This window comes from Mercurialis annua, linkage group LG7 (assembly GCF_937616625.2).
Source record: "Mercurialis annua linkage group LG7, ddMerAnnu1.2, whole genome shotgun sequence".
Lineage (NCBI taxonomy): Eukaryota > Viridiplantae > Streptophyta > Magnoliopsida > Malpighiales > Euphorbiaceae > Mercurialis > Mercurialis annua.
The window spans coordinates 46840356-46860113 of NC_065576.1; the positions used below are offsets into that span (position 1 = coordinate 46840356).

Here is a 19758-nt window from a genome sequence, read left to right on the forward strand (position 1 = left end):
CTTCTTTGACCAAAATATATTTATTCCTTTTTTTCTTTTATCTATCCATTCTAATGATTTCTCACCATACAAATTAGGATTGTGCATAGTTTCAAACCAAACTAAATCAGGTCGAATTGAAAAGAAATTAAAGTGAACTAAGCTGTTCGATTAATATTTTTATTCAATTCAAATATTTCAAATTGATTTATACTAAACCTAATTAATTGTCTTGATGTTTCAAATCGAAATAAATTTTTATGTAATATCAACTCAAATGGAACCAAATGATACATGGTTCGGTTTTAGATACCTCTAATCAAAGGCGGAATTATCCCTAGACTAGGAGAGCTCATCCGCGATTTCTTTTAAAAGGATAATATTTTTAAAATAGAAGTAGGTTTGTAGTAAATTCAGAGTTAAAAGGGTATTTAGTCCGAACTGAAAAAAAAAAAAAACGAATCCGCAACCACCTTTAATACAAATACTTTTAGGTGTATATATATATTTGGAGATTGTTGGGTTGTAAGGGAATTTTCAGGTTGAGGTAGTAGCTATAGGTAGTGTGAGAATGGCGATGAATTCGAACTTTTTCTTATTAGGTATAACAATATATTGCATGGTTTTAAAGTTTGGCTTCATTAAAGCAGCTCCACGAGGTTCACTCATCACCTCCATTCCTGGTTTCTCTGCCAATTTCCCATCAAAACACTACTCAGGGCAAGTATTATTTTCCTTATTATCTTCAATTAATATTTTCTCAGAATTAACCTAAGTTTTTATTTATATATTCTTTTAAATTTGATGTTGAATTTAGATATGTGAGCTTTGATAAGAAAAATCTGTTCTATTACTTCGTTGTTTCTGAGAGAAATCCATCGAAAGATCCGGTTGTTTTGTGGCTAAATGGTGGACCTGGCTGCTCGAGCTTTGATGGCTTCGTTTATGAACATGGTACGTATATTACAAAATTCTCTACGTACATTGTTTAAGATAATTTAAACAACGTAATATAAATTTATTTCATATCTTTATATATAATACATTACGTTTCACTAATAAGTTTTCATTTATATATATTGCTTAATTTTTCTGTTTATGTATTATTTCTTTGTTACTTTTCTAACGACATTAAAAAAAATTATAGTATTTCGTTATTAATTATTTTTATTTTGTATAATTAGGTACATATTATTATTTATATAATAATTAAAGTCAGTCCAATTAGTGGTCTAAAAGTTTATCATTTAGCAAGTTGGATGCATAAAACTACAACCACTGCTTTTAGAGATAGAGACATTTGAGCTTTTTCAATAATTTCAATTTGAATTCATTTTTATTATAATTATTGTATGATTTGTTTATCAATTAACTATTTATATTGAATCGATGAGCATGGATGAAGACCCTACTAATAATGCTACTATATATATTTTTCTTCTTTCTCAACATATATAAACTGTTAGGCATGTGGTCATATTCAAAACTACTTAATTAATATTAACATGGTATTGTGTAATTTGACTAATGTGACTACATAGTCAATTATTGTGCTCTTCCAAAATAGTGACCATAGAATAGTCTCTCCAATCATAATTTTTTGAAAAGACTTATGTAGACTGAAAAATCAATTTTTTTATATAATTAGACTGAAATATTAATGTATCTCAAACTATATTAAGTTGACATTCATATCTTAAATGAAGGAAAAACATTTTGGTCTAATAATTTGCATTTTTGTCAATTATATTTAAACATCAAATAAAAAAAGTGGAAAGTCTAATTGATAAAATTAAATATATTTTTAATCTTTTAATTTATTTTATTATGATAAATTAGTCCATTAAATTTCATAATTTTTTTTATGTTATTATCAAAAATTACTTATATTTTTTCCTTTGAATAAGGACTAATTTATCATTAAACATGTCAACATGCTGAATTGTATCTTATTTTTTACCAAATAAGTTTCAACTTTTTTATCTAATGCTTATATATAATTAGCTTAATAAGTAAAATTATTAGATTACACCACTAAATTTTAACATTCACGATATTACAACACATATATAGTGGTTACATGGAAACAACATTACGGTAGTAGCGGTATAAGAGTAGTACGTAAAGTGTATTGTGCTTCTAGAACTAAATTATTTTTTCTTCTAAAAATTAGAGAACTTTAAATCGATACAATATGCAATACGATTAAAAGGAATATACCAAGTTTGGTCAAAGAAGAAAACGGAATAATTGATGAGCATAATTAAAAAATAGAAGAAAAAAAGGCAAATTTAAACAAAATGTACGAGACATTGTTTGATTTGAGAGTTTTTAAAATTCACAAATGTGAAATATGTGAGTTCGATATAAATTTCATAATTTAAATTAAATATAAAATTTATATAAATATATAAATATATTTGAAATAATTAAAATCTAACACAATCTATTATTCATAAAAAAAGTTTTTAATTTTTTTTACAATCTCTAGCTTTTCATGCTATTTTTTTACCAAACAATAAACTTGGATATATTTGATAATTATGCAAAATTAAGTGATTTTCTTTTTTAAATTACTCAAACCAAACTATGCTTTATTATTTTGTGTTGAATTAAAAAGAAAAAGGCACTTCAACTTGGCTACCAGTCAAATAATCTCTTAATATTACTGATTCAATTACTAAAAGAATTTAGAATTGTTTTTTTTTGTTTGTAATGATGGTTTATTGGGGATTAAAAATTAAAAAAATGTGAGTATGCAGGACCATTTAACTTTGAAGAAGGGAAGCCAAAAGGAAGTCTACCCAAATTGCATCTCAATCCATATAGCTGGTCCAAGGTCTCATTACTCAATTTTGTCCACTACCATGAATTTAAATTACATTTTTAATATGCTTAATTTATACTTTTACTTTAATTTGTAGTTGTTTAACTTTAACATCTTTACCAATCTTTTTAATTTTTGACTTAATATTTTTTTTAATTTTTTTGTTTATATTCCAAAGTTTTAAATCCGCCAATTTTATCCATTCTCAGTTTTTAATTTTAATTGTAGTTTTTATTTAGATTATAGCAAAAAAACGTTTAAGTTCAATCTAAACAACTGTCTACAAGTGAAATTGAAAATTAAAAATAAACTATACTGTCAATTTTAAAAGTTTTTCTATAAATAAAAAAATTAATTGCGAAAATTTTCAACTATTAAGCTAATTTTTTATAATTATATGAATTTTTAGGTTTCAAATATTATTTATTTGGACTCTCCTTGTGGAGTGGGTCTCTCTTATTCCAATGACACAAGCAAATACACAAATAGTGACTTCGGAACTGCAGCTGATAGCCATACATTTCTTCTTAAGGTAATTACAATTAATCTCAAAATTGTCTATGCAACTTTGAGAATAAAAACATTGTATTGTTAGTTGTTAGATAGCAATTTAAATAGTTCACAATAATAACAGCTGGACCAAATAAATTTGTAAGCTTCCGCGATTAATCTTAAGCACATTATAGAAATTTAATTTCGGGCTAGATTCTATTTGAATTTGATTTTGATTTATTTTCTAAGTCAGGTCTATAATTTATACTATTTTTTGCAGACCTATATGTAATTTTAGTTAAAATTAAAAATCCAAACTCGTTCATAAAAGAGTCTAATACAGGCTCAACTTCAAACCGGGCCTAGTATTAAACCCAAGTGTTCAAGTGCGCCCAATTTAGCTGGGCGGGCTTTGGAGGGGGGGGGGCTGAGCACACGGAAGGCTTGGATGGCCTGGACTGGACGGGTACCCAGGCCCATACACAGTTCTATATTTTATTAACCATGTATGTATCTGTTGTTTGCAATTCAGTGGTTTGAATTATACCCAGAATTTGTTAGCAATCCATTTTACATATCTGGAGAGTCTTATGCTGGAGTTTATGTGCCTATGCTTGCTTCTCAAGTAGCCCAAGGTAAATAAAATAACAATATCTATATAACTTCAGTGGCATATTATTTCATTTTATATTTATACAAAACTTTAGTCTTTAATTAATTATATTCTTTTTACAGGAATTAAATATGGACAAAAACCTATTCTCAATTTCAAGGTACATATCAAATTGTTGCAATAATTCATATGATATATATGGCCAAATGCATATTTAGACTTTTGAACTTTTACATTTTGGTCATTTACATGTTAATTGTTTTTTTTTTGGATGAATACATGTTAATTTTTAAAATAACTATTGACGCACCTAGATTTAACTTTTTTATTACATTTAAACTAGACATGTTCGTGGCCAAAATTTAACAGGCTGATTTACCAAAAAAAAAAATTAACAGGCTGAATCCGAGTCCAACCTGATTTGACTCTCTTAAATGTTAATCCAAACTAGGTTTAGCCTCATATCTAACTTCGGTGCATATTATATTCACATGTGTTCGTACCATAATTTTTTAAACCTACATAAAAATTTAAACAATTATAAAGTTCATGTATGTCAAAACTATAAACTTATTACAGACTCGTACCTAATCAAAATTAAAGAAATAAGTGTCCAAATCCGGTCCAAAACGGAGGGGTCTGGACAGATATGCCCATGATCATGTCTAATTTAAACACATTTCAAAAAGTTAATATTCACTCGTCGTAAATAAAAGACAATTAGCCTCCTAAACTTTATAATAAGCTAATAATTAATGAATGCATAATTTGAAAATGCAGGGTTACTTGGTAGGTAATGGAGCAACAGACAATAAATTTGATGGCGCCAATGCTCTTATCCCTTTTGCTCATGGGATGGGACTTATCTCTAATGATATTTTTGAGGTTGGAGTCCAATTAAACATGTTTTTGATTATAATTATTTTCTTATAATCTCATATATCAATTTATTAGGACTTAATCATAATAATTAACAAAATGAAAACTTGTGCAGGAAATTCAAAATACTTGCAAAGGAAATTATATTAATCGCACTAGTTACTGTGATTCAAGCCTCGACAAACTAGAGAGGGTAAGCTTATAATTTCATGTTAACGTCTCTCTGAATTTATTAGAAAAATATAAGCTTAATCACTCAAAAAATATCCAGCACTTTTAACTTTTTTCAGTTATAGATCAATCGCTTAAAATGTTATTTTTGATCTAATTTTATTTAGTACATTTCAATAGACCAATGAGGTATATCTCAAATGATATAAACGCTAGCAAACTGGTGTCAATTTCTCCCACAAACGCTCATCCTTTCCAATTATCAAAAAAAAAATAGTAGTCAACTATTTGATTTTATTTTTTCAAAAAAAAGACCAAACTTTTCTATTATTATTCATTTATGACAACTTTTAATTTTGTCAATTGTAAATTAATTTTGATAGTATCTTTTAATTGTAAAATGTGAGATTTGATTATAGATAAAAAAAATTAAAAGAATTTGACTTTTTGATATATATGCTTAGTTGATTATAATTGAAATGTACTTATCAAGATTTTGTTAAAATCGACAATTTTAAAAGATCGAGCCATACTGAATTTTTAGAGTGAGTATTATAGAATATACCCATGTTGTTATATTAGTGAATTATCTATGTTGTACAAGAAATTTGTCGAGTTTTATATTTGGGTGTTTTGTTTTTATTTTCGGAAACAAAATTGGAACTCCAAAATTTTACATTTTATACTTCATTTTTGTATCCATTTCAATTATTTTTTATATTTACATTTCCGTTTCCATGTAACATAGTGTTTAACCGGCCTGAACATTTACGACATTCTTGAGGCGTGCTACCATGACCTGGGATCGCAACAAAGCAAAACAAATTCAAGCTTGCCGGAAAGCTTCAAGCAATTAGGGTTTTCTGAAAAACCTCTCCAGGTTAGAAACAGAATGTTCGGTCGCGCTTGGCCTCTTTGGAAGCTAGAAAAAGATGGCAAATTTCCCATGTGGCATGAACTTGCATTGCAAGGCAATGTCCCTTGCTTCGTAAGTAATTCTATTTGTGTACTCATCTTAATTATGTACTACAGATAGTGGTATAATCGAGTCGGATCAACTCGTGAGATATATATTTAAAATAATTCAGAAAAGTATTTCAAATTGAAAACGTAGTGTCGAATCAAATCCGAGTTTGATAGCCTCGCTATCCCAATCAAACTTTGGCTGATTACTTTTTTTAATCTTTTAAACTATAGTACTATAAATATTATGTAGCCTAATTTTAATAAGTACATTTCAATTATAGCCAACTAGCCATATTTTGTATGTAAAAGAAATCAAACTTTTTTTTATTTTTCTATTTATGGACAAGTTGAACCTTATTTCAATCGAAATATATTTATCAAACTTAGGCTACAACTAACAAATTTAAAAAGTTTGATCATAAAAAATATATTAACTTTTTTTTCAAAAAAAAAGAATGAATAGTTGAAATCTATTCATTGAAATTAGGTCAAACTAATAGAACATAAAAAAAATACTAAGACGAGTGGAAGTCGTACTCTTAAAATGAAACTTGATTGAGTTCAACTCAAGTTTCAAATTTTAGGGTTGAGTCCACCTCGAATTTGATAGTATTTATTAAAAACAAGCAGGCATGATATCCTTATTGATTGGTTTGGTTGATTGCAGAATGATAAAATAGCGACTACGTGGTTAAACGATGAATCAGTTAGAAAAGCACTTCATGCAGAGCCAGTAAATGACCTAATTACTACTTCTGCTTTTTATTTTTCTCATTTCCTAATCAATTTTGAATAATAATTGAAAAAGTGTTGATATGATTTAATAGAAATCAATTGCGGGACCTTGGGAGCTATGTTCCAGCAGAATCGCTTACGAATTCGGAGCTGATAGTATGGTACCTTATCACAAGAACTTAACAACTCAAGGATATCGTGCACTCATATACAGGTATATAACCGAATCGAATAAACTCGCAAGCTACTTGAGAAAGATTTCATGTTAATTGAGCAGAGCTCGAGCTTGGGTTCAAGCTACTCGAGTTGGAATATTAAGATATTCAACTCGGAAAACTCGCAATCCCTAATCGAGATTTAGTTAAAACTTTTTATCCTTTATAATTATATGCATTTACAAAAGTATCCTTCTTTTTATACTAAAAATTAAAGTTAAATATTTATACAAATAATTGAGCGAGCCAAATCGAGTTCGAATATTAGTTAGAGAAATGAGTTGCAGTATGAACTCATAAAATGAAACTCCATTGAGTTTAGGTCAAGTTTCAAATTTTAAATTTTAAAATCGAATCTAAATTCAAATTTGACAGTATTTCGACTCAACTCGATTGGACTCCATTGGACGCGTAAACTATTTTTGAAAAGACATTAAGAAAGACTGTAAAATGATGATTATTTGATGGTGTTATGCAGTGGAGACCATGATATGTGTGTGCCATTTACTGGGAGTCAAGCATGGACTAGGTCACTTGGATATAAGATAGTTGATGAATGGAGACCATGGATCTCCATGGGTCAAGTTGCTGGGTACGTTATTAATTCATGCATATATTTTTTTCAAAATGAGTTCGGTTAAAAAAACGGACCGATTTAACTAAAACCAAATTAACTAAATTAGTCTGTTAAATTGAGTAAACATATAAAAATATAGTAAAAAATAATTACATGTAAAAGTTAATATGGTTAATAAAACTTGTAAACGTAACATAATAATTTTTTTTTATTAAACTGACCGATGCACTTTTTAATTGAGATTGGCTTTACTAATCACAAAATAATTGTATCAATTTGAGAAGGTACTTGCAAGGCTATGACAAGAATCTCATATTTCTGACCATCAAGGTATGAGAACGTTTTATGGTATTTTTGTCTAATTATGAAAGTCAGGAACCTGAATAAAAGGTAATGTCAAATTTCAGGGAGCAGGGCATACGGTTCCTGAATATAAACCACACGAGGCTTTGGATTTCTATACCCGTTGGTTAGATGGGAAATCAATCTAACCAAACCGAGAGCGAACAAAATTGCTTAATGTTTTATTGAGTACCAACTTGATTTTCATCTTGTTCTGTCAGTAAAATGGAAGAAATATAGTTCCATTTATTTAAATACAGAAAGGAAAAGGAAAAGGAAAAGGAAAATGAACTGTTCTTATAAGAAATACTAAGTGAGCAGAGCAACTATTTTTCTCCAAAATAACACGTTCATCTGCCTGACATTTTTCAGCTGTTGCACAGAAATTTATCGAATTCTACATTTCAGCATTCTATTTATCTTTCCATAAAGGAACTTAAAACTTTATAGTTATAATGTTTTTTTTTTTAAAAGTAGAATCCTGCCACCATTTTCCATTTCAACATTCCCGTGCAACATATAGTTATCAGAATTTGCCCAAAAAATGGACAAACCTGCCGAAATAGGAATAAAAGAAAGAGTAAAGGGTCATCGCAGTCCCCGAAATTGAATGTGAGGATCAATTAACTCACACTTGGCCATTTACATAAACTAAAGGTATTACTCTTTAATTTTAAGGTCAACTAGTTAAACCTCAAGTGGTACAAAATGAACGTATTCAAGGGTCGTGATGACCTAATTTGGAGTATCGTCTCTAATTGATTACAATGTCTAAACACAAGTTTAGATACCGTGATGACCCTCTATTTGTAAATGAAATCACCTCTGGGATGCCAGAAAGGCTGTTTCCTAGGGCATGCCAGACAAATTGTTAAAAACGGAAAAATTAGATTCGATAGTCAACTGCTCCTATCGAAACAGTGACTACAGATTCGAGCCATAGCACATGATTTCATAAATGCGTGTACAGCCTCAACAGGCCAACAACGACACTATAAAAACATGTGCATGGACAAGAAAACAAAAACAAAAAGTAGTAATTTCTTCTTGTAATTCAACCTTAATTATCCTGACAACTTTTGATTCCACATGAATTCATACAAAAATCCCAGTAACATCTAATTAAAAACAGTGGTCCTGTTACTATAGTCAAAACAGAAAATACAGTGTTTTTTATTTGTAGTCCAAATTGGCTCCCTAGCTAACCATTTAAAACTGAAAGATTCTATCTTTCCATCAATTCAGGGCTCAATTAGACCTCTCAATCAATTTCAAACTCAACTTGGCAACTTGAGGAAGAAAGAACAAGAATTTAGCAGTTGTTTTCATCTTTTTAATACAACGACAAGTCTACAACAAACTGCACTTAAAACTTATGATCTAAATAGCAAGGACTGTCCATATCACAACATGACAACATCAAGCAAAGAAATATCACATTTTCAAGTTGAAAGATGCTTCATTGTCACAATTATTATAAACATCGAAACAGAAGATCACACACCGGATTTCATCAAAAAGTAAATCACAAAAATAGACGGAGAGTTGGATTTTACAAAATTCCAATTCTACCCACACTAGAGAGAGAAAGGACTATTCCCCAGACACACTAATATAGCCGGGCCCACCTCTCCCGTCCAAATTTAACATTTTTAATTTAAATGGCCCCTACGACATTTTTTTCCCCTTTCTGTCAAAAAACAATTAAAGCATGCAGAAATAAGGAAAAAGAAAGAATATAAATTTAACCACAAAATTCAAGACTAGCAAAACCTGTCCTTTCCGTTCATTTCCGAGCTTTTGTCCCTCCAGCTGACTTCTTATCTTCCTTTCCGGGCACAAACCTCGGCAAATTTAGTAAGGTGTTGACGCGGGAGACTCCTTCGAGAGCAGACCACTCTATCCCGTATTCCGCGTGCATTTCATCTTGCTTTGAGTTATCTTCTTCTGCATTTCCATCAGAATGAACCTCTTTTCCAGTCCGTACAGTGCCTGAACGAACCAATCCAGTTGGACCATCCAAGTCATCCTCTTTCTGACCGGCAATGTCAGCTTGATCCTCTGGAGCAGGCTTCTCTTTGGTATTGGCATTGGAAGCAGTAGATACACTGTTAGAGTCGAGGAAGAGGCAAACCACTGCACAGTCATCAACTTTTGAGGTTGGATACTTGTATCTCCAGGCTCTAACCGCTGTCTCAACCACAGCTCTTGCTGCAGAGGAATGAGCTGGGACTGATGCTACTATGTCTACCACCTCTTTATTTGACAGAACATCCCATATCTATTTCAAATTAAAACCCAATAGAATGGAAAAGAAGGTTAAATTCATTCAGAATCAACAAAGATTTATTTCGCCCTCCGACTTGGGACAAAAGATCAAAAGAGTATTCAAGTTCGTGGTTTTGGACAAATAAACACACATCTTGTCAATTTTCGATCATTTTACAACTTATCTGACGTCAATTTGACGTAGTTCTTGATGGTCAAAGGTGTAAAATGACCCAAAATTGACAAGTTGAGTGTTTTTTTCCAAAACCACGAGCTTGGACTCCTTTGATCATTTGACCCAAGTTGGATGAGCAAAATGAATCTTTATTGCATTCAAAATAGAGTGCTCTATATACACATTTTACCCCATCAGTAGCCAAGACTAAAAATACATCCTTCTCACTGAGGCGCCGAAAGGATATGTCAGGTACGGAGATAAGGCCATAATCCTTCAGGCAGAAATCTCCAAAAGCCCGTGCCATGGCTAAGCCAGGAGAGTCATTGTTTGGTAACCATACTCTAGATACCTCAGGTTCATCATGAAGAGCAAAAACACGCCCTTTACACTTCCGAATTCTTTCTGCTTCCGCTGTAATAGCCAATGGAATTGAAATAACATAAGAAAGAAACGGGAGACAAGATTATCGAATAAACTGGTGTTGCGTGTTTCATTTCTGTCTTAAGTATCCGGCAAAAGAAATTATTCATGTGTTTGATAAAACTGAAAATTAAGTATTGCACTGAAACATCTAGGTAAGTGGTGTTCGATAACATTGAATGCTCAGCGAACAAGCAAAACACAGATATAAATGCTGCGGTGGCAGCCAAAGACTGAAAAGAGGAACCGTGTAATTTCCATATCCCATAAATGAATTCCTAACTATATTTAATGTCATGGCAAAACTTATTGATCCATTTGAGCATAAAATAGAACCTAGTGCAAATTCATGAAGGATAAACATCTTGTTGAGTGCATTGGTAATAATTTTACCTTATTTCAAAATAGAGCAAGGGTGAGATTAAGAAGCTACCTGGAAGATTTGGTTTCAGATCAACAGTCAACTGAACCGCCACTAAAGAATCATCCTTGTCTCTTGTACCTAATATTGCTCTGGAGTCCCCAACATTACCTACGACAAGATTCTGACCCTACAGAGACGGAAACAACGGGCAGTCGGGCATTATCAAAAAGGAAACATCTCAAAACTTTAAACTAAAAAACCTTAAAAGTTTTTAGTGGTGTAGCAATAAAAAACCTGCTTGATCAGTGTAACCGCTGTTGTCCCACTGCAAAAACAATCAATATTTGTATGCATTCTGAGTTCCCTGTCCATGACTTTAAAGGCCTTGAGAAACGACTCTTTCATTATCTGAAACATCTCTGGATGTTTTAAACTTTCATCAAGATCAACAGAAGCCCTAGATTCTTCATCAGCAGATACAAAGGAAATGTCTTCGGAGTTCATGCTTCCTGCAGTATTAAGGCTAATCTCTTTGAGAACATCCTCGCTGGTTAGATTCACTTCCAAGTGAGCACTAAGTTTCAGAGGAAGATGATCTCTCACTTTTTTGGCAACCATATGACCATAAGGACCATGTCCATCAAACACTCCGCAAAATACTGAATCTGACCTTGGCCCAAAATTCTGGAATTGCGCATAATCAACACAATAAGAATTTCTCTTTCTTTAATTTTTCATATTCAAGCACAATGCAACAAATAATTCTATTTTGTAAGGGAAAAAATGGCACATATTGAACAACAAAGATCATATGTATGACAGTATGAGTATCATAAAAACATAACGCCATATAGGAACAAAAAAGAAAGAAAATTGTTGGCGTTTGCTGACCATGGCAAGGATTTTAGAAAATATAGTTTCAATTCTTATCTCGAAAAATAATTGTATACTCTATGAAATCTGTCAACCTATTAAGTCCATCAAGGATGAAGACGAAGATACCATTTTATTATACATAGAGGATAGAATGCTCCATAGCTAAATTTACAATTCTCACAAGGAACTAAAGTGCGCATTTGAAGGATAAGATGAGATTTGAAGGTGGCGGAGTGGAAACCGACTACACTAGGAATTGTGTCAAGGGAGCATTCTTTTATTCAAGATGCATAATATTCCATAGCTGATTAACTGTAAACTTAACAAGAAATGATTAACTGTAAACTTAACAAGAAATGGTATTTTATCATCAATGTTAGATCATTTAAAGAGGAAATAAGCATCTCAAGCATAAGAAAAATGATGATATAACAAAGAGCTAACCTCCCAAACAACCATTGCATCCTGATTGGTCCCTTTCTTGCCTTGTTGGGTAAAAAGTGAAGCAATTTCACTGGAACCATTCAAGAACAACCTCCCAGGAATCCGATGAAGCGGTTCTTCCCTCCGATAATCAAACGAAGAATTCCTTGACCCTGGTCTCTTCTTAGAGTTCTTCCTCTTCCTGGCACCAAAACCAGGAGAGGAAGGTGTACCAGGGCGAGGGCTCCTGCTTTCAGCCGATAAGCAGGACCCCATCCTGAGGGCCCTGATAATATTCAATATGCACTCCAGACCAGCCGGGCAAAAGGACCCGCTATTTTCTGAAGAGGAATCCGTAAGAACTGATTGGGGAGTATCCTAGTTGAATTCACCACAGGCAGGCCAATTATGAGATTGGATCAATACACCCAATTCACTACTATTAACAACAATCTTTCTATACTCACAACCTAAAAAAACCAACTGAATTCACCCTTTTTTTGATCAAATAAAACTGTTTAAAATTCACAATTCACCTTCATCAAGCTCTAGAACATGAATCAGATTAGCAGGCCAGAAAACCCTTATGAATCCACAGCCTAATGATCCAACTCATTCACTATAAAGGCATCAGACATTATAACCAAATAGTAATATACCCTTTTAAAATCACCGCTTGAGAATCAAACTGTAGCTTTAAATCATGCACCAATAAGCAAAAAAAATAATAGCTTTACACTTACACAAGTATTAAAACACACTTTTTTTTCTGGCCCTCTTCTTTTTCAGTGGATAAGAAGAATCTTCACTCCCAATTTCCCATTTTTAATTCACCCAACAAATAATAATTACAATAACAAAAGGGTTTCAAAAGGGTATATAAATTTAAAAAAAAAAAACAGATCTATAAAAGAAGATCTATAGAATAAAAAAGAACACACCTTCAAAATCAAATCCTCTTCAATACACTAAATTAACAGAACCCACTTAATTTTCTTTTACAATTGTTCTTCTCCAACCCCAATTTAACCAGATCAAGCAAAACAAACCCAAGAACCAGAATTCAATGCTGGGCATGAAGATAACATAATTAGGAACCCAATTAGAAGTTAAAAACTGGGTGATAATCAGATTTTTGTATTAATTAGAGAGAGATTGAAAATCAGATTGAGAGAGAGTGTTTGTATGTAGGTGAGTTTTGATTATTTGAGGAGAGAAATAATAGCAACCACTAATAACTAACACAAAAACACATCAGAGAAGAAGCAAAGGAAAAAATGCTTAAAAACCGCTGATTTTTTTAATTTAATTTTTGGTTTTGATATATAAAATGAGAAGAAAATTCTAGAGAGAGAAAATATTTTGTAGAGAGAGAAAGTATGTCTCTCTCTAGGGGTGTCACTGTCACAAGTTTTCAGATATGGGAAAAGAGTTAGTGAGTGATCTTCTTATCCTAAAACAACAATATTTGGATAAATAGAGAGTTATTATTACCAACTAAATTAAGCTTATGGATTTTTTTTGTTAAAAAAATATGTATATATTTTATGGGTTATGGATTAGATAGACAATACAAAATTATTATGCATCATAATATTATTTTAATTTAAATATTATGTAGGTCAGTCCAATAAAAGATAGTATTGTTTGGGTGGAATTATTAGAAGAATGGGGACAACAAACTAAAATATATTAATTTTAATAAATGTATATATTATTGAATTTATTTTATAGTAATACCTTATGTTCCACAATCATATAAAATATTTCTATTTTGAATCATCTCATGATAAAAAAGATCTTCTATTTCTAATTATACTAAAAATGTTCTTATTTAATTTTTTGACTACATTTTTTTTATTTTTTTATAGGTATTAATAATTATAGACTAATGTTAATAATTCCAAAATTATTACATTTTTTCAATTACAATATACTATTTTAAATTAACTTTAAAATTTATCAATAGATATATACTATTAATAATATTTTCTAATATATGAGTAAAAAAAAAGCTAAAAGTTTTTTATTATATGAAAAAGGAAGAAATGTATAACTAAAGTATTAATTTTAGATACAAAAGTAATATAACCTTAGAACATTTAAATTTTAATTTCTGTTTTTTGTAAATGCAAGATACAATATAATTAGAGTTTAATTTATTTTTAATCTTATTATGGTGCGATGTTAGGGAGGAGAAATTCTTAGGTGAACCAAGTACACCATATAGGATTATAAACCATCCATCTAATACGTGACACGTGGCGTGATTATTTACATGAGCCAATTAATAAAAGGCACATTTATTAATGATTATTTAATGTGTTTTATATTTCATTAATTTTTTTTTGTCAAAGGCTAAATTTCACATATCAGAAATGTAAAGAGTACAAGATTAAATGGCACCTCAACAATTTTGAATGAGCCATTCTAAAACAGAATGATGAGAACTGCTGAAGCAGTCATCGACAATGGCTTTTTTAGCCACCAAATGGACTACCCAATTACATTTGCGGTTAACATATTGAAACTTAATTTCCGTTAACCGGGAAATTAAGTTTAGTATGTCTTCCAATACTACTCCGGCATCTCTATCAGTGCTAGAGGAGGAATTGACGGCATTAATATAAATAATCACGCCACGTGTCACGTATTAAATGAATGGTTTATAATTTTATGTAGTAAATTTGGTTTACCTAACAATTTCTCGCTAGGGAGACACTCCATTTTGTACCATTAATTTTTGAAAATATTTTGAGTGTTTATCCCACACAACGGATGTGCCACGTCATTTTTACAACAAGCCAATAATCATTTGCGATAGGAAATCTTTATTTATTACTTATTTTTTTATCATTAAATATTTGCACATGGCCAACGCCTCATTGGTTTGTTGCACGAATGACATGGCGCAACCGTTGCGTTGTATAATTATTCAAATATTTTTACCTACTTTCTTTATATTTTTGTGTATATTTATTATTTGAAGATACAGCTACTATCAAATACGACACACGATTTTATGGCACATAATTTTAGACATATCTCCACTTGTTATTTAATGGTACGATTTAGATCGAAGTGTGGAACATAACTTTACAATAAATGTTTTTACTGCAATAAAAATACTAAACCATGTTTTACATTAAATAACCACTCCTTTTTACAGGTTCAAAATGGGTTGGTTGATTATGTTCGGTTCATGTCGAGTCACTCTCTTGATACGATTAGAATCAATATAAACACTACTCATCTAACTAACCGTGTCAAAATCTTTAACATTAATACGACATGTAATTTAAACGGATGACACGACACGACGCGATTAACTCGTCAAAATAGACGGATAATGCGATAAACACAATTTCTCGACTAACATGGCCTACTTACTTAACCTATAAAAATATTTAACTTATGGAAATTAAAATAACCTTAATTTATCAATTTATGTTCAAATAATAAATATTAATACAACTAAGTTTATTATATAATTATATTTAATAATTATATGAAATTATTATATGAAATTATAACTAATTATTTTTTATATAATTTTAAATAATATAATTTATAAATGAGTTGGACGGGTTAACGAGTCAACCCGAGACACGACCTATTCTTTTTTGATGTAAACGGGTTGATATGTTTTCGACATAAACTCATTAAACCTCAACCCGGATTCGCCAAATTTATATAATAGGCAAATCATATTATCGTGTCATGACCCATTTTGACACCCTTACTCTTTTCATCCCAATTTTAGAAGTTACATTTGATTCTATATAAAAAATTAATAAAGTACAATAATATATTCGTTATAATGTCTTTTATTTTTTTCTTTTAATAATGGAATATATTATAAAAATTAATTTAATTTAGAAAAGGCGTAAAAAGAAAAAGAAATTTAGTATTCCTTTTCGTCCCATAATTATCGGATTGTTTCTATTTTTGGTTGTCTCATTACGTTAAAAAGATTCATTTTTAAGTATACTTTAAATGCTATTATTTATGGAAAACATCGCAAACTACCCTAATTTTGAAAAATAAATTTCATAAATACTTAGCATGATTTCCTAATTTTAAGTCAAACTCATACTAAATTTTTTGTACTTTACATGTTTTTTTTATTTTCTTTACTTTCAAATTTGCTTTATCGTACTTTCATTTTTCTTTGTCAAAATATTTTTTTATGGATGAAATTTGGAGAGTGTACCACACTCTTTATCATTAAGAATGCGGAAATAAAAAATATGATATTTTAACTTAAAAATAAAATAAAAAATATAATAAAATTCTTGTATTTTATTTATAATACATTAAAACTTTTGTACGTAATCTACAAACCAAAATCAAAGACAAATTAAATTAAATTAAATTAATTATATTATTATAAATTCTTATATATTTAAAAATAATTAAATTTTTTTAATTAACTAATTATAATTAATTTATTAAATTTCAGTTTATCTTGAGACTTAATTTTTATTCCGAAATAAAATGTGAATCTGTAATTTTAGTGTCGTCGCCGTATTTTTTTCTCCTCCACTCCGTCCAACCACAACATAAAAATTTGTTTAATTTAATTAAATTACAATTTATTTTAGGATTTAATTTTTATTTGAAAATAAAATTTAGTCTGAAATTTTGTCTTGCCGCCTTCTTTTCTCTCCTCCACTTCGGTCGGCCACCACAATTTTTTTAATTTAATCAAATTTCAATTTATTTTGAGATTTAATTTTTATTTTGAAATAAAATTTTGTCTATAATTTTAATTTCGCTGCCGTCTTCTCCCTCCGCCACTCTGACCGGCCCTCACAAAACATTTTATTTTATTCTATTAAATCTCAATTTATTTGAAATAAAAATGATTCTAAAATTTTAATCCTACCCTCACCCTTTCGCAGTCCGACAGCCGCTATGCCTCGGTCTAGTCGACCAGTCACCACTAAAAAAGTGGTGGCCCCATTAATGGAGGAAAGAGTGGTGGCTGGGGAAAAAAATTGGTTCTGGATAAACTTTTTTTGACTCTGGCGATGGTGAATATGATTAAAAAAATTGATAATTGATTCCTGAATTCTAGCCACACTATTTTTTTTTATTTTTTTATTTTGACACGTTATATTTAACGGTAATTTGTTATTTACCAAAAAGTGTGGCACATTCTCTGTATTTTATCCACTCAAAAATATTAAAATCGTAAAAATAGTGAATACAGAGACCATATAAAAGCAAAGTTGAAGGTTAAAAACTTTTTTGAGAAAAAACCGTGTCAAGTACAAGGACCTTGCTATGAATTTGGCCTGAATTTGATTTTTTTTTTTGGCAAAGCAGCAATTGTATTAATTTCGGTAAATAGAAGTACATAATGTTTGTGAGAACTAGATAACAAATATTACAATAATAACTCCTAATAAGGAGGCTTTAAGAACTTTTTAGCCACTTCATGGATCATCCAAGCACACATTCGCTTAATATATGCAAAGTAAGCGAACGGTATAAAATTATGACTTCTATTATTGACGGAATATCTTTCTCGACTTATTCCACTGTCTTCGCAACTTCAGGTGATATTATTCCTGAAAGACAATAAAAAACTACAATAAGTGATAAAACTCAAAATTTTCATACAAATCATACCAACAAGTATTACTATATTATAATTATATCAGAACTTATCTTGAACATTGCAGTAGAGGCCTTCATCAACGTATTTTAACCTCACACGGAGTACAATATCCTCACAAGGATTATGAAACCTCACAAAGAGTACTTTAACCTCACAAGGAGTACTTTAACCTCACAATGAGTACTTTAACTTCACAAATTGATATGACAAATTTTATGTATAATTAATAAAATCTAAATAGAGTAAAAAATAATAGAAAATCTAAAAATTGGTGCTAAATCAAAGCAGTTATTAACTTGGCTAAAAGAATTAAAAAAACTTGGCTAAAAGGCATGAAAAAAACGGTTACTAAATGTTTTCAGGGTTGCCATATACGTCATTCTCGTAATTATCAAAACTCTTAAAAATGGTGTAGTCTCCTAATAAGTATGTGACCATGCATACCTCAAAAAAAGTATGTGACCATGCATTAGATTAACAAATAATATTAATAAAAAGCAAAAAACTTGTATACTAGAAAGCAAAAGGCATCAACGTAGAGTTAGACAATTTTATAACACGGTGTTCAAGATTCAAAATTAGCGGACACATACACTTTATAATCTTCTTCATGCCTTCACTGCACTTAAATTGTCAGAATTCAAAATCCAATTAATTTCCAAGAGTACAATATGCTCAAAAAGAATGATTTCCTTTATTATGGGTTCATTCTTATAAACTTTTATTTAAAATTGATATAAACGGTAAATATTTGAAGTTATACCCAATGATAACTATAAAATGTTAGAAATCATACCTGAGAATGATCAAGCCATTGCATAAGATTTTGATGTTGGTGGTATTAAAAAGGATGAAGAATTGTGATGGCATAGATAATTCCGACCGGTAGAGTGAAACTATGTTGATAATCGTCACCATGTATGGTGGTTTCTTTGAAGCATATTGTAAATCGCCATAAAACTAATAACATTTTGCAAAACCTGAAATTTTAAAGTCGAAGTGATCGGGTAGCGAGCGGCAACTATGAATAGCGATCGAGCCTGAATTTGATTCGCTTCCTTATTTTGCAACTTCTTTTCAAAAATATCCTTTTCACCTTTTATTCTATACTTCACCTCTTCTTTTCCAAAATTAATTTATTTTCTTTTTGATAAATCTTAGCCGTCATTTATTTTCTCCATCTATATTCATTTTCTTTTTCAAATCATTCAACTCCGCCATTTTTTTCTCCATCTGCTTCGATTTATTTTTTTCAAATTATTCAACTTCATTGCGGTCCTCTTTCCTTCGGTGGTTTTGTGTTCAAGAAATGGCGAAATTCGACGATTTATCGCGAGCTTGTTCCTGTTGCTTTGTCGTTTTTTTTGTGATTGTTTAAATTTTTCAATAAGATTCATAATCTAAATATTATTTGCAAACTGATATTTTTTTGTAGAATTGGGATTCTCTCAAGTTCATTTTGAAATTGAGAGGGTCATGTTTACGATCAACACCGTTCATTATAAATGAAAGGTGTAGATCAAAAAAGTATAATTTTAATCAAATTAAGCTATACCGTTCATTTTACAATGAACGGTGTAGATCGTGAACATGACCCCCTCAAGTTCATTTGAACTTGAGAGAATCCCAATCCTTTTTTGTACACATATTATTTTAGATCTCATGTTTTTTTTGAGAATAGGTCTCATGTTAATATACTTAAGGGTTAAGTACATATAAAATCACTACCTTTATACGATTCTTAAAAATGACACGACAATTTAGGACACCACCTTTCGTTTCTTTTCAAAAACAACATTGACAATTT

At 30.4% G+C, this 19758-nt stretch overlaps 2 protein-coding genes across 3 annotated transcripts; one reads left to right on the forward strand and one right to left on the reverse strand.

Annotated features, from left to right (window-relative positions):
• Positions 1–366: 366 nt before the first annotated feature.
• Positions 367–8182, forward strand: LOC126657627 (serine carboxypeptidase 1-like). Its single transcript, XM_050352337.2, has 14 exons — positions 367–699; positions 797–933; positions 2742–2818; positions 3216–3338; positions 3831–3933; positions 4034–4071; positions 4692–4796; positions 4906–4983; positions 5710–5949; positions 6595–6660; positions 6755–6876; positions 7356–7469; positions 7739–7784; positions 7862–8182. Exons 1-14 carry the CDS (start codon positions 551–553, stop codon positions 7943–7945), a joined length of 1482 nt encoding a protein of 493 aa, XP_050208294.1. The 5' UTR covers positions 367–550; the 3' UTR covers positions 7946–8182.
• Positions 8183–9304: 1122 nt separating this feature from the next.
• LOC126655463 (probable protein phosphatase 2C 33) lies at positions 9305–13740 on the reverse strand. 2 transcript variants are annotated; one of them, XM_050349665.2, is made up of 6 exons: positions 13267–13740; positions 12347–12703; positions 11321–11710; positions 11096–11213; positions 10430–10653; positions 9305–10077 (listed from the first exon to the last, which is right to left on the reverse strand). In XM_050349665.2, the coding sequence occupies exons 2-6, from the start codon at positions 12599–12601 to the stop codon at positions 9583–9585; spliced, it is 1482 nt and encodes a 493-aa protein (XP_050205622.1). In that variant the 5' UTR covers positions 12602–12703; positions 13267–13740; the 3' UTR covers positions 9305–9582. The 2 variants fall into 2 exon arrangements, with proteins under 2 accessions (XP_050205622.1, XP_050205620.1); XM_050349663.2 differs by having other exon boundaries at positions 12862–13740.
• Between the last annotated feature and the right edge of the window lie 6018 nt (positions 13741–19758).

Excerpts from the sequence above, each read along its gene's own strand:
- LOC126657627 (XM_050352337.2), top strand. The coding sequence starts at position 551 with ATGGCGATGAATTCGAACTTTTTCTTATTAGGTATAACAATATATTGC. Across the intron at positions 3,339-3,830 it reads GCCATACATTTCTTCTTAAG|TGGTTTGAATTATACCCAGA; the intron begins GTAATTACAATT and ends TTTGCAATTCAG. Across the intron at positions 4,984-5,709 it reads GCCTCGACAAACTAGAGAGG|TGTTTAACCGGCCTGAACAT; the intron begins GTAAGCTTATAA and ends CATGTAACATAG.
- LOC126655463 (XM_050349663.2), bottom strand. Across the intron at positions 10,654-11,095 it reads TCTGAAACCAAATCTTCCAG|CGGAAGCAGAAAGAATTCGG; the intron begins GTAGCTTCTTAA and ends TGGCTATTACAG. Across the intron at positions 10,078-10,429 it reads TAGTCTTGGCTACTGATGGG|ATATGGGATGTTCTGTCAAA; the intron begins GTAAAATGTGTA and ends AATTTGAAATAG.